Source organism: Hevea brasiliensis, chromosome 13, assembly GCF_030052815.1.
Source record: "Hevea brasiliensis isolate MT/VB/25A 57/8 chromosome 13, ASM3005281v1, whole genome shotgun sequence".
Lineage (NCBI taxonomy): Eukaryota > Viridiplantae > Streptophyta > Magnoliopsida > Malpighiales > Euphorbiaceae > Hevea > Hevea brasiliensis.
The window spans coordinates 62,535,653-62,551,261 of NC_079505.1; the positions used below are offsets into that span (position 1 = coordinate 62,535,653).

Here is a 15,609-nt window from a genome sequence, read left to right on the forward strand (position 1 = left end):
AATGATGCTACATTAATTTAAGAATTTTTTTTAATACATTTCAAATGTTTTTTTAAATTTTGGCAAGATATTTTAAAATATATATATAAAAGGAAAAACATTGTGTTTAGTTTAGATTTAAATTTATTTAGGGTAAATATTTTAAAATTCACTATCTTATTAAATTTTTATTTTTCCAATTTACGCAAGTTGTCACCGTTTGCTGGGTGGAACAATAGCCTTGATTTATGTTCTTATTTACAAAAATGCCACAGCCTCCTCTATGAAGGAAAAAATCACTAGTCTTCAATATTACAACACTGCCATCAAACCTTTGTGCAGAGCAAATGCATACCTTACTTATTTTACAATATGTGCCACATATCATAGATAATTAGAATGGCATTTAGTTTTAGGCAAAATAGCAATGTGCTAATGAAAGCACTTGCACATGATTTAACAAGGAAAAATCACAAATTTGTCATTAAAAATCCATTGCCCATATTGCCCTTTGACATTGCTTTTTGAGCCAAGATAAAATTTGTGGATATTCTTTTGTTAAAATTCAATTTTATCTTCATGGTAATTAAATTATAATTTTAATTTTAGTCGAAGTATGACTTAAATTAAAATATTTAATTTAGTATTGATTTTACGAATTTGTTCCTATAATTTATTAAAGGCAATTGTACAAATTTAATTAGAGTAAATTACATAGTCTAGTATTATTATCAATGATAAATAACTAGTTGTGGGGTATGTACATTCATTTTAGTGTTTATTCCTCTAAATTTCTTTACTCCAATATCGCCCTTAATTTTGATGAAGGTACAAGTTTTAGTTTTTCATTGAAATTAAATTTATTTACATATGCATGTATGCATAGAAATATTTCAATAAAGGTATAATGTGTTACCTCCATGTATGAAGCCCTTAATGGTTGTCAAGGTTAATATTTAAACCTACTTGAAATATAAATATACACTTGATGTATTATTCGCAATATGTGTTATCTTCACAACCAACATATTTATACAAGCATTATTTTTGTAGCAATTCATCAAAGGTTATGGTGCCCACCAAAGAGCCAATAGCTACAAAGAGTGAAGGCATATAGCTGCATGCAAAAACTAAATGTGTACATTTGCTTGCCAAAGAATTTAAGGCATAAGTCGACTAAATAGGCATTGATAAGTCATCCAAGGCATAAGTCTACCCAAATAGGCATAGACAAAGCCATCAAAGACATAAGTCTGCCTAAGTGGCGTAAACAAGCTAATTTAAGATATCAGTTCACCTAAGTAGCGTAGACAAGTCAATTTAAGGCACAAGGGGTAGACAACATAATTTAAGGTAAAAGTATGCCAAAGAGACATCAATAAGCCATCTAAGGTATAAGTCTACCCAAAGTGGCATAGACGAGCCAATTTAAGGCATAAGTTTGCCCAAATGGCATAGACAGGGCAATTTAAGGCACAAGTATGCCAAAGAAGTTTCGACAAGCCATCCAAGGCATAAGTCCGCCCAAATACGCGTAAAAAAAGCCATCTAAGTTGCCCAAGTAGTATAGACAAGCCAATTTAAGGCATAAAGCTACCTAAGTGGCTTAAATAAGCCAATTTGAGGCACAAGTCCTCCCAAATGGCATAGACAACACAAATTAAGGCATAAGTTTGCCAACGAGGCATCGAAAAGCCATCTAAAGCAGAAGCCTACCCAAATAAGCATAGACATAGCCATCCAATGCATAATTCTACCCAAAGAGGCATATACAAAGCCATCTAAGGCACAAGTTCGCCCATATGACACAAACAAATCCATATAAGATATAAATCCTCTCAAAAAGGCATCAACAAACCACTTAAAGCGTAGTCCACTAAAAAGGTATCGATAAGCCATCTAAGGCATAAATCCACCAAAATAAGTGTAGAGAAAGCCATTCAAGGCATAAGTTTATTCAAGTGGTATAAACAAGCCAATTTAAGGCACAAGTCTACCCAAGTGGCATAAACAGGCCAATTTGAGGTGTTTGAGACACAAGTCTACCTAAGTGGCATAGAAAATGTAATTTAAGGCATAAGTCTACCAAAGAGATGTCAACATGCCATCTAAGGTATAAGTCTGCCCAAACCAGCGTAGACAAAACCATCCAAGGCACTAGTCCACCCATGTAGTGTAGACAAATCCATCTAAAGCATAACTTCGCCCAAAAAGGCATCGATAAGCCACCTAAAGCATAAGTTCGCCCAAAACGGCATTGACAAGCCACCTAAGGCATAAGTCTGCCATAAAGGTGTCAACAAGCCACTTAACATGACAATAAAATTAAGTTTGCCCAAATTACGTTGACAAACCAATTTAAGGCACAAGTCCACCTAAGTAGCATAGACAAGCCGATTTAAGGCACAAAGTTCACCCAAGTGGCATGGACAACCCAATTTAAGGTATAAGTTCGCCCAAAGAGGCGTCGACATAGCCAATAAGGCATAAGTCCGCCAAAGAAGCATTAACAAGCCACTTAAGGCATAAGTCTGCCCAAAGGGTGTAGATATGTCACTTAAGGCATAAGTCTACCCAAAGGACGTAAATAAGCTACCTAAAGTATAAGTTCAGCATAAAAGTCTCGACTAAGCCATTTAACAAGACAATAATATTAACTTTGCCTAAGAGGCATTAGACAAAATTTAATTTACTCAATTGGGCATCCAACAATATATTTCAGTTTGCAAGGCATAAAACTACCACTTAAAAATTTTTAAAGCGATGACTCGCCACAAAATCTTGTTAAATTCAGAGAGAGTATCGATTAATTTACAATTAATTCATTTTAATTCGGATTTATATAAATGATTAAATTGCTTTACACATTAAAATGACTAGCTAGTCAATCTTGTAACCCAACCACTTATATATTGTCTTTTTACTTCATATTTTTTCAATGTGAAATTTCAACAAATTTCAAAAAGTTTTATCACATGACCAGAGATTTGTCATCTAATACACCATTTGATATCAAATCTAAAAATTCATACTCGAAGGGGACTAATGATATAATATCACCCTAAAATACCTATGTGAATGGTTCAGACATTGAGACACTTGCCTAGTCAAGTGACAATCCTAATACAATTCAAACACTATCCATTAAGAATAAGCATCTCACATTATCAAGATTCTGAGTCCCACTCTAATTGGATTTTCTCTAAAATAAAAATCTTATCTCAATACTAAATCTTACTCTAAATAGGAATCTACCCGATATCTATATAAGGAACTTAAGCCTCCACAATTAGGTACGCTGTTCTTTCAAGTCAATCTTGTAATTTACACAGCATTTATGCTGACTTATACATCTGAGAGATTGTCTAAGCCAACTCACTCAATTTCCTCTCTTATCTTATAAGTTCAGACCCATAGGAAAAATATTCGAGCAGCACCACCAATATATATATATATACCCACCGCTGAGTTTAAGCATATCAATAAGCGGAGGAAAAGAAACTTAGCAGAATTCCTCTAGTAACAGCGAGCGAACCGGGAATAGCCCAGCTTGAGAATCGGGCGCCCTCGGCGTCCGAATTTCCCAAGACGAGGACCACTTTGAAGCCAACATTTCTGTAATTTCAACCGCTGCGGTCAAAAAGACACGTGCCATTCCTTGTAAACGCTGGATTTGGCACGTGCACGCCGTCAAAGTGCACCTTTAAAACGAGTTCACATCTCAATTTTAGGGTTGTCGTCCATCATATATTTTCTTGATCCCAGAAAAAGAAAGAGATTCGGTTTTGATTTGTATGATTTGTTTCCTTCTGAATTTTCACGGGAAAAATCTTTTGGTTTTGGATTCGGATTTCTCTGTGCTGTGTTTGGTTGGGGAAAAATCGATGGTGCAGTTAGTGAAATCCCGGAGTACGCCGGCTGAACCCGAAACGACGTCATCAAATGGGAACAAGGTGCCGGTGAAACTAGAGATCGTGGAGGATGAGGATCCCTTAGAGGAAGAGCATGGGCCTCTCAACAAGCGTTCCAAGTCATCGCAGACAGTTCAACAGGTGCTTATTCTGCTCTGATACGTTTGCTTGTTTGGTTGACGAGAAAATGAAGAAAAATAATGGCAAACGTATTAATAAATCTACTTGAGCTCCGAGTGGAGCAATTTAATTTGGCTATAAGTCTCGGGTCTTGTGTTTTGCTGTCGTTGTCGAGAAATTTGAAAGTTTCTTCGCCAGCTAAATAATTGAGGATTAGTGTTGGGTTTAATATAAGATTCAGTTGTAATGATTTTGATTTTCTTCGGATTGTAGTTTCGTTGCGTTTTCTTTTGATAATTAGATTTTCTTTCTGCACTTGGGCATGCATGTTGCAATTGCTGGGACAGAACGTGAATAGTGTGTTTTTTTGTTTATTTTGATTTAAGTGAAAAAGTTAAGATCTCTGGTGATATTGGGCTTTCATTAGCATATTAATTTGATTTCATGGTGGTGGTTGCTTCACAGTTGCAAATTATAATTGTGTTAAAAATAATATTGCTTGAATTTTGACTGTTTTGTTGATAATTTAGCAGTGGGGTGCGGGTGCTAATGCATTTCCTGTTCCACCTGCGCAATACGATCCGCTGGAGGAGCCTAGCCCGTTGGGATTACGGCTGAGAAAGAGCCCATCACTTTTGGACTTGATTCAAATGAGGCTTTCTCAAGGAGTTTCTTCAATGCCAGGAACTCAACCGACTGATCATAATAATTTGGAAGTTAAGGAGAGTAAAACTAGTACCGCTTCTGGCACCACTGACAAGCTCAAGGCTTCAAACTTTCCTGCTTCTATTCTAAGGATTGGGAGCTGGGAGGTATTTGTTTGTTATGCGTTTCAATTGTGTATATGTGTGTGTGTTCTCATGCGCATGATTGTGGTATTCTAATATTTAGTATGTATGGTTTGATTTATGGTGGTAATTTAACACACAAGATGTGGGATCATTTGTTGTTGGCAGTATAAGTCAAGATATGAAGGGGAGTTGGTCGCAAAGTGTTACTTTGCAAAGCATAAGCTTGTTTGGGAAGTTCTTGAAGGTGGTCTGAAGAGTAAGATAGAAATCCAGTGGTCAGATATTATGGCTCTGAAGGCTAACTGTCCTGATAATGCACCTGGGACATTGACTGTTGTGGTAATGATACTTCTACTCTATATGCGCATCTGTCTACTTGTTTATGAGAAGCTTTTAATATGGCTAATTAGGACATTGATGTTTTTCTTGCAATGTAGGTGGCTAGGCAGCCTCTTTTCTTTAGGGAGACTAATCCACAGCCCCGAAAGCACACCTTATGGCAGGCGACAGCCGATTTTACTAATGGACAGGCTAGCATACACAGGTATGATTATTAAATTTTCCTTTCTTACTGATTGGAGACCTTGTCTGGGCGAATCTGTTATTGCTTTCTTTTTATTCTTGTTTCTAATATGCTCCATCTTCTAAATTCTGCAGGCAGCCGTTTTTGCTGATTATATTTGTTTTTAACTGAGAACCTTCTGTTATAATTATTCCTTCCCAAGTTTTTTTGTTTTTTCATTCATTTACCTATTAGCCATCTATTTCATCCATAATAGGATAAGCCTTTGGAGTACATTGAATTCTAAAATTCATCATCAGGGACTGCTTTAAGGATTCACTTCTTTTGGCAATTTACTTAAGAAGATACAGCTATTATGTAGCAATGAGCAATGATAGTATACTGACATAAAAATATACTTTTTTGGTCCTGTAGGCAACATTTTCTGCAATGTCCACAAGGGCTGTTAAATAAACATTTTGAAAAGCTCGTCCAGTGTGACATGCGTTTGAACTTTTTAAGTCGACAGCCAGAGATAATTTTGGATTCACCGTATTTTGAACAGCGTTCATCTGTTTTTGAGGATCCAGATGAATCAAAAGGTCATGATTTTAATCAGGTGGAGACTGGTAAAGGATCCTCTATTTCGGGTTTCCAGGATCTAGCATCACCATCTGCCGCTCACTCATCTTCCTTAGAGTTTGAAAAGGGGGATCATGCTGGTACATCATCAGAGCACATGTCCCGAGAAGCTCCTTCTCCAAGCTCAGGTGTGCAGATTTTGGAATTTGTTTTGCATATCTTTGATATATATTAACAATATTTTTAACTGATAATGCTGCATTAGAGGACAAATATTCATATTCTATTTATGGGGCCATTGGGTTAGTCTAGGGAAGGTGACCTTTACTCTTAGATGATTGTCTGTCTAAAATTTAATAGTTATGATTCTCTCTCTACCAACAACACAAAACTGGGGAGAAAAGTACGATACTCTTTTTTAGGCAGCGTCAATTAACTATATAATGTTCCTTCTGCATGTGAGGAAACTTCTGAGGAGATGTTGGGGGAGTCTAAAGAACATTCATTGATAACACTGTGAACTAACCATACTGTGTAAATGCTCTATGCATAATATTCTTCAGTATATGCCATTAATGCTTTCATTTTATGGAATTGTTTTAAATAACTCTCTCACCATATCCCAGTGTTTGTTGAGCCAAAGAACCATCCTGCTAAGGGGGTGACTTGGATACAAGATTCTATGTCCTAACTTTCAGAAATTTTTGCATGAAATATCTCATCCCAAGATTGAAAGATGGTTTTGTCTAAAATTATTATTATTATTATATTCTTGTTTTAATTTATATTGATGTTGTTATTATTCAAAATGCCAGGACCCTAGTATTTTTGTTTCCCTAGGGTTTTGAGTAGTGGTGGTTGTGTAAGCTGTTTGCCTTGTGATTGCATGTGTACATGCAACCTGAATTGATCACTGATTTTACGCTCTCATGTTAGTGATGGATACTTGTGCAATTGAGGGGAGTGGAGTTTGTGAAGCTGTTGATTCAAAGGGGCCTAGGAATTGGGATCAGATCAAAGTGCCTGGGTTGAAACCATCTATGTCAATGAGCGATCTCATGAATCACATTGGGAACTGTATTTCAGAACAAATGACTTCTGGAAATCCACCGTTCCCTGCAGAGGGATCAGAATGCCAGGACATATTAGAGGACATTGCAGAGTACCTTCTTAGCGACACCCAACTAACAACCTCCTCTGATGAGAAAAGGCTCATGGCTAGGGTCAATTCTCTCTGTTGTCTCTTGCAGAAGGACCCTCCTCCAACCCAGAACTTGCAAGTTAATGAGGAAAGTTGCATTGGAGAATCAGACAGTGGGAAAGGAGTTCAGCCGAACAATACTAATGAATTGTTGCATGAGAACAGGTGTAAAGATGATTCAAAGGATCCTGAAGGGAATGTGAAGGATGTTTCTGGCAGCAAGCATGCATCAGGCATGTCAAGGAAAGACTCGTTTGGGGAGCTGCTGCTTCATCTTCCTCGAATTGCATCTCTTCCCAAGTTCTTGTTTAACATTTCTGAAGAAGATGGCGAGAGTCAAACTAGATAGTTAATGTTGCTGTTTATTAGTTGAAAAATGACAAATCAAGCTAGTTAGTGAATTTCTTTCTGTCTCTGTGTCTATTGTGAATTTCAGAGTTACTGGCTGTTCAGTATATCTAATGACTCTGAGTTGCATTAATTTGAGACATGGGAAAGCTCTGGGATTCGGAAATTTGTATTGATGAAGAATCCTTGTAAATGTCCTGTGTAAAAATCTCGAACAGTATCATAGGTGCATTGTTGGTTTCCTTGTATTTTCGAGTGAAATGCGTGGCTATGTTGCTTGTAAGCGTATGTAGTGCTGACATTTTCAATTCTACTAACACCTCAAGTTTCCAGCGTAGAAGCCTCGTTGTTCTTATCCTGTTTGGACTGCTAATCAAGCTCTGACCTAGTTTCTTTCGGCGGTGATGCCTCTTGTTGAGAGGATATGGAAGTGAAATTCAATTGATTTTGTTCTCCTCTGATCCACCTGGACCCTGGGACGCCAGGCCTCCAACCATGCTTAAAGTAGCCGCAGGAGGATCTGCACCATATATAACTGGCTAATTGTCTCTTTAGATTGTTAATATATTTATATTAATAATTAATGTTAATTAATTATAATATAATAAGTATAAATTTAGTATTATATAAATTATTGAAAGATATATCTCTTAAGAATATATAAGATGATAAAATAAATAATTATAGTACAAATTTATATTAATATTGTAAATAATTAAAATATGTATAAATGAAAGCAAAATAAAACATAAAAGATATATATTTATTTAAAAATTACAATTAATTTCTTTTAAATATAATATTATCTATTAAAAAATTATTATTTTTATTTATATATTTAAAGTTGATTATAAAAATTTTGAAAATTAAATAATATTTTCTAAGTAAAATAATGAGATTATTTAAACAATATTATGTAAATTATATATTACTTATATGTAAATAAGTTTAATGTGGGAGATATTTAAGATAGTATTGTGATAATGATGTAAAATTCTCTCAAAAAGTGAAGGTGGGTTTAAAATGAAAATAATGATATAAAATTTATATTTATTATTTAATTAATATAAAATAAATTACAGTAATTTATTTTTTATAAAAATAAAAAATATTTCATTAATTAAAAATAAAATATAAAAATAAAGTATAAATTTACATACAATAAAAATAAAATATAAAAATAAAGTATAAATTTACATACAATGTTTTGGTATAAATGAATTTATGAAAAAAATAATATAAAAAATTTTTCAATAATACATTTAATTGTAATGACTAATTTTTAAAAATTATTTTTTTAAAAAATAATCATTTAAATAAAAAAATTAAGATAATAATATCAATAATAATGATATATTTGAATATTCACAACATATCTAAGTTAAATACTTGTGTTATGCATAAATTTAATAGAAATCAATTTTTTATATATCTAATTTTATTTTTATTATTTCACTTTTTAGTAAAATTATTTAATTTAATTCTTAACATTTATAGAACTTTAATACTTTATTTTAATATTTATATATCCAATTTAGATTTTCAATAAAATTGTTCTCTATCACATTTTGTAATATATTTTCATCATTCATGAAAATAAATAAATGACAAGGCTTAAAAAAAAAAAAAAAGATCATCATGATGATTAGTAGAAAAATAATCCTGAAAAATATTTAAATTTAATTGAATAAATATAACTATATATTTTGTAAATTTTAACTGTAATTATAGTATTAAGCTAAATTATTTTTTTTATTTTAAATGATATTAACAATTATAATAATTGAATGATAGTAAATATTATGACAAAAATAATTATTTTATTTTATTAGTTGTTACGACCCAACCTATGACCGGGACCGGCACTAAGACTTGGTCCAGCCTAAAGCCCCCGAGGCCCGCAGTAAGTGTAACTATTCCTCAACTCAATCCTGATGCCCATTTGGGCCAAATTTCAAGAATTCAACCCGATAGAGTCCGGTCATAAAATGGACCATTCAACGGAAAGTTTTGACTCGTTCGACCTGTAAACACAATATATAATAATTTGGGGAGCTCAGCTCACCCTCCACACACTCATAATATTGTAAATCCAATTAGAGCTCAGTTCCTTCATCTAATCCAGTCATACATGCACTTAATATTCTTATAAATTCAAAACAATATTATATTACAGACCCAAATTAATTAAAATACTCCTAACATATGCGGAGTCTAAAATTTGACTAAATTATACAAAACACATTAGATATTACAAATTGACCTGCGAAGAAGAAGAGTAGGTTAGTCACAACAAGTAATCCTCCTGTAGCCTTAAAAAATAAGATGAACAGGAGTGAGCGTTCGACTCAGAGGGTAAAATACCAATTTTAATCACAATTTCTATAGCTATCTAAAGCTAATGCATCCTAAGGAATGGAATGCAACATCATCAAAATTTTTATACAAATCACATCATAACAGTAAAAAAGCAATTTGGAGCACTCACACACCCAATACTGTTCAAACAGTACGTATATGGGAGCTGATCCCCTACACAGCTCTCTTAATCTAACCTCTGTCATCGAGTGTCTCTCAAGCCAAACTTTCGCTTAATAAACCAAATGAGGGGGCCAGCGAGTGTCTCTCAAGCCATGCCTACCCCGACTTATCCATAAAGGATCGGGTCCCAGCGAGTGTCTCTCAAGGCGCGTCTACCCATCCTGTCCATATCCGATACCACACACTACACGCATGCCAACGCGCACACACTGCTCCAAATTATTATAAACAACAACCATGGCACTTCATCAATTAAGAATGCATTATAAAAAGTGTCTAGTGTTTAACTACATAGATACATATTTATAAGTGATACATGGGCATGCTTGAACATATAATAATATTGAAATTATAATTAAAATTAATATTTTACTCACAGACTTAAATCGAGGTCACTGTTGCTGCTGGTCGGAGGAGGAAGGCTGTCCCGGCTCACCTGACAAATTTCATTGTAATTATTTAATATATTTGATTCAATACAAGTTTGAAAAAGACTAAAGACGCCCTAAGTCATGCCAAAAATTTGGTAGAGTCTCCCCCATACCTAGAACCTACCAAACCTGCAAAAGGGCTCAAAATGCACTTTTATATCCATAAGTCACACATCTACAACTCAATCACATCACATGGCCCCTCCGGGGCTCACCCAAACAGTCAACAACCACAATTTAAAAAATTATAATTTAGTCCCTACAATTACCTTTTTTGCAAAAACTACCCAAATGAGCTCTAAAAATTCTAAAACTTTGTCTCGCGGTCCTTAGTAATATTATTAAGCTAATGCAAAAGAAATTATATTTTTCTAACCTACCATGAATATTTTATAGATTTTTAATCGAAATCAGGCACTAGATAATTAAGAAAAAGTAGGGTTCGGGTGTACCTATGCCAATTCCAACCCTGGAGACGCGTCCGGGATGTCTAAAAATGGTGGGTTAGCCTATACTCTCAGCCTCGGTTCTGAAGCTTTTTCAGTAGTCTGTTTGCCCGGCCTGAAATTACAAACCCTAGCAGTCGTCGAATTTCCATGAATTGAATGTACCTATGTGAAGCACACAACACGGGGGTTAGTATATAATTTTTACAGAATTTTCTAAACTTATTTAATGCTCAAAAAAATACCGCGAAGTTTCGCGAGACTTACCGGAAAACGATGCCGGAAAAATTTGAAATGGGTATTACCATGAAGCTCTCGATGAGTAGAGCATTCCGGTACTCTCAGATTTTTGGTGGGATTTATGATTTTCGAGAAATCTAGCCCAAAAGTCAAAATGGGCTAAAATTTTCCGGGCAAAAATTGGACAAATCGCTTACTGGATTTTTGTATTCTTGGTGTTTATGGAAAGCTTTCGAGGTATAGATGTGTTTTGGGACAAGACCAGTTCCAATCAGTGGCCGAATCAGCCGGATTTTGGTTAGGAAGATGAAACGTTGTGCGCGTGTAGGGGAGGAGTTTGGCATGATTTTCCGATAACCTGGAGGCCTGCCGGCAGCGGGGGAGGTCGGTGACGGCGCGAGGAGGGGTGGGGGAGTGATGGTCAGCCCGGAGGGGGAGGGAGAAGAGAGAAAACAAGGGAGAGGGAGAGAGCGTTGGGATGCACAGGAGGAAGAAGAAAAGAAGAAGAAAGAGCCAGTCCGATTCGACCGATCCAATTCGATTTGGTCGGTTCGATTCAAGATACCCGAAATTGAATTTTTATTCTACCTTGGGACTGAAAACGAGGCTAAAAATTTCAAAAAATTTTTAAAAAACTCAAAAAAATTCGTAGAGTCTAAATATATTTTTAATCTTGTCACGTGATCTTTAAATAAATTTTTAAAAATCATTAAAGTTTTCTATTTTTGGAAAATCGAACCCGATTTCAAAAATTCAAATAATTTCAAATAATTTCTCAAAATTTAAATAAAATGGAGTATTAATATCTACTCATAAAATAATTAATTTAAAAATTAGGAGTGTTATATTCTCCCCCCCTCTTACAGAAAATTCGTCCTCGAATTTTTACACAAGAAAGAATAATAGAACAGAATTACACATTGAACAAATAAGGGTACTTGCTATGCATGTCCCACTCTAACTACCAGGTGCATTCTTCTACTGATTGGCTCCTCTACAACACCTTAAGCATAGGGATCTGTTTCGACTTTAGTTGCCTTACTTGGTAGTCCACTATGGCTACTGGCTGCTACTCAAACGTCAAGTCTTCTTTCAACTCTACTGTATCCGATTGTAGCACATGAGAGGGATCTGGTATGTATGTCCTGAGCATGGAGATGTGAAATACAGGATGAATATGAGAAAGGCTAGGTGGTAACTCCAACCAATAGGCAACTGCTCCAACTCTATCAGTAACCTCATAAGGTCTGATATACCGAGGTGCCAACTTGCCCTTCTTTCCAAATCTCATGACTCCCTTCATTGGAGAAATCTTCAGGAATATATAATTGCCTACTGCAAACTCTACATCCCTCCGTCTGGGATCTGCATAACTCTTCTACCTACTGAAAGCTATTTTCAATCGTTCCCTGATTAAAGGAACCATCTCTGAAGTATACTGCACTAGGTCTACATCATGCACCTTCGCTTCTCTCATTTCTATCCAACACAAAGGAGACCTACACTTTCTGCCATATAGGGCCTCATAGGGTGCCATCCTGATACTGAAATGATAACTGTTATTGTAGGCAAACTCCACCAAGGGTAGCTGATCATCCCATTGACCTCTAAAATCCAGAACACACATACGAAGCATGTCTTCCAGTGTTTGAATTATCCTTTTGGACTGCCCATTTGTTTGAGGATGGAAGGCGGTACTAAAGTTTAACTGTGTGCCAAGTGCCTCTTGCAGCTTTCTCTAAAACCTATAAGTGAACTGGAGCCTTCTGTCAGATATTATGGAAGTAGGAACTCCATGCAATCTGACTATTTCTCAAAGATAGAGCCTGACGTATTGTGCAATAGAATAGGTGGTTCTCACAGGTAAGAAATGAGTTGATTTAGTCAGACAATCTACAATTACCCATATCGAATCATATCCTTACGTGGTGCGAGGCAACCCAGTTACAAAATCCATAGTGATCATTTCTCACTTCCATTCTGGGATAGGGAGCTCTTGCAGCTTTCCTGAAGGGCTCCGGTGTTCAAACTTCACCTTCTGACAAGCCAAGCATTTGGACACAAAGTCTACTATGTCTCTCTTTATGTCATTCCACCAATAGCTATTTTTCACATCATGGTACATCTTGGTAGAGCCTAGGTGGACATTGTACAGTATATAGTGTGCCTCTCGCATGATTTCATTCATGAGATTGTCCACGTCGGGCACTCATATCCTGGAACCTTGCATAAGAGCGCCATCATTAGCAAATCCAAACTCACCACCTTCACCCTGCTATACTCTTTCTATAATCTTCATCAATTATGAGTCTCTGTGCTGGGAAACTCTGATTCTGTCTCGCAGGTCTGGTCTCACTGAAAAATGGGCCAATAATACCTCCTCATCTGAAATATCTAAGATCAAACCTTGATCCATCAACTCATGTACTTCCTGAATCAACGGTTCCTTCTCCACTGATATGTGCTCTAAGCTGCCAGCAGATTTTTTACTCAGAGCATCTCCTACTACATTGGCCTTCCCAAGATCATACTGGATGGTACAATCATAGTCCTTCAGAAGCTCCATCCATCTCCTCTATCTCAAGTTTAAATCCCTCTATTGGAAGATGTATTTCAAGCTCTTATGGTCGGTGTATATCTCGCATACTTCACCATACAGATAGTGTCTCCAGATCTTTATTGCAAAGACTATAGCCGTCATTTCCAAATTATGGGTAGGGTAGTTCTGCTCATGCCTTTTTAGCTACCTTGAAGCATAAGCCACTACTTTTCTATGCTGCATCAAAATACACCCTAAGCCAACTCTGGAGGCATCACAGTACACGGTATATCCTTCACCACTCATCGATAATGTCAATACAGGGGCTGTAGTTAGACATTCCTTAAGCTTCTGTTAGATCTCCTCATAATCATCTGTCCAAATGAATGGAACATTCTTCCTAGTTAACATAGTTAGGGGAGCTGCTATCCTGGAGAAATTTTGTATAAAATGCCTATAGTAGCCAGTTAGGCCCAGAAAATTTCGCACCTCAGTGACTATTGTAGGCCTAAGCCAATCAGTTACAGCCTTAATTTTCTTAGGATCCACCTGAATGCCTTCACTAGAAACCACGTGTCCCAAGAATGCGATGCTTTTTAGCCAAAATTCACATTTGAAAAATTTGGCATATAGCTGGTGCTCCCTCAAAGTCTGCAATACCATCCTCAAATGCCACACATATTCTTCTTCAGTCCGAGAGTATAGCAAAATGTCATCTATGAATACGATGACAAAACGGTCCAAGAATGGCCTGAACACCTTGTTCATCAAGTCCATGAAGGCCGCTGATGCATTAATGAGTCCAAAATACATCACCAAGAACTCATAATGACCTTACCTTGTCATGAATGTTGTCTTGGATACATCCTCATTCCTGATTCTCAACTGATGGTAGCCTGATTGTAGGTCTATTTTGGAAAAGAATCTAGCCCCTTGGAGCTGATCAAACAGATCATCGACCGAAAAAGTGAATACTTGTTCTTCACAATCACCTTGTTCAGCTGTCTATAATCAATACACAACCTTAAGGATCCATCTTTCTTTCTCACAAATAGTACAGGAGTGCCCCAGGGTGAAGTGCTCGAACGTATGAAACCCTTATCCAAAAGCTCTTGTAGCTGCTCCTTTAGCTCTTTCAATTCTATTTGTGCCATCCTGTAAGGCGGCATTGTTATGGGGTTTGTACCCGGCTCAACGTCAATGCAGAACTCTATTTACCTTCCTGGTGGTAACCCTGGAAGCTCCTCAGGGAAGACATCCATAAATTCTCTAACAACAGGAACATTCTCAATGTTAACACCTTCTACAGATGTATCTCTCACCAATGCCAAGTACCCCTGACACCCACGCCTCAACATCTTTCTAGCATTAATTACTGACACCAAGTTATATGGAGCCACGCTCCTGTCACTATCAAAGCTAAACTCTTCCACACTAGGTATATGAAAATATACCTTTTGTTCCTGCAGTCTAAAGTGGCATAATGAGTTGCCAACCAATCCATTCTCAAAATTACATCAAAATCCATTACTGGTAGAGGAACTAAGTCTGCTAGGAGGACCCTTCCATCCACTACCACTGGGCTACTCGAAAAAACCATAGCCACATTTATGTTGTCACTAAGAGGGGTAGCTACAGACAAGGGGCATTCTAAAGTTGTAGGGTTCCTACCCAATCTCATGGGAAAAATAGGGGAGACAAATGAGTACGTAGCACCCGGATCTATCAAAACACGAGCCTCATAGGAACAGACTAGAAGAATACCTGCCACAACTACATTGGAAGCCTGAGCATCCTGGTGGGTCAAGGTGAAAACCCCAGCTAGACCCCTACCCTGCATTGCAGAACCCTGAAATAGACTTTTGCCTCCTGACCTCGCTCCAAATCTACGTCCTTCTTATCCTCGGCCTTGTTGGCCACTGAACTGACTGCCTGCCATGCTGGAAGCACCAGGATACAAATGACAAGGAACATTTGC

At 36.6% G+C, this 15,609-nt stretch overlaps 1 protein-coding gene across 2 annotated transcripts; it reads left to right on the plus strand.

Moving 5' to 3' along the window:
• The first annotated feature begins 3,715 nt into the window (after window positions 1-3,715).
• On the plus strand, window positions 3,716-7,682 carry LOC131171886 (uncharacterized). 2 transcript variants are annotated; one of them, XM_058132049.1, is made up of 6 exons: window positions 3,716-4,031; window positions 4,541-4,822; window positions 4,967-5,140; window positions 5,239-5,345; window positions 5,739-6,073; window positions 6,822-7,682. In XM_058132049.1, exons 1-6 carry the CDS (start codon window positions 3,774-3,776, stop codon window positions 7,433-7,435), a joined length of 1,770 nt encoding a protein of 589 aa, XP_057988032.1. In that variant the 5' UTR covers window positions 3,716-3,773; the 3' UTR covers window positions 7,436-7,682. The 2 variants fall into 2 exon arrangements, with proteins under 2 accessions (XP_057988032.1, XP_057988033.1); XM_058132050.1 differs by having other exon boundaries at window positions 4,544-4,822.
• Window positions 7,683-15,609: the final 7,927 nt, after the last annotated feature.

Coding starts and splice junctions, on each gene's coding strand:
- LOC131171886 (XM_058132049.1), top strand. CDS start 3,774: ATGATTTGTTTCCTTCTGAATTTTCACGGGAAAAATCTTTTGGTTTTG. Junction 4,032..4,540: donor CATCGCAGACAGTTCAACAG/GTGCTTATTCTG, acceptor TTGATAATTTAG/CAGTGGGGTGCGGGTGCTAA. Junction 6,074..6,821: donor AGCTCCTTCTCCAAGCTCAG/GTGTGCAGATTT, acceptor CTCTCATGTTAG/TGATGGATACTTGTGCAATT.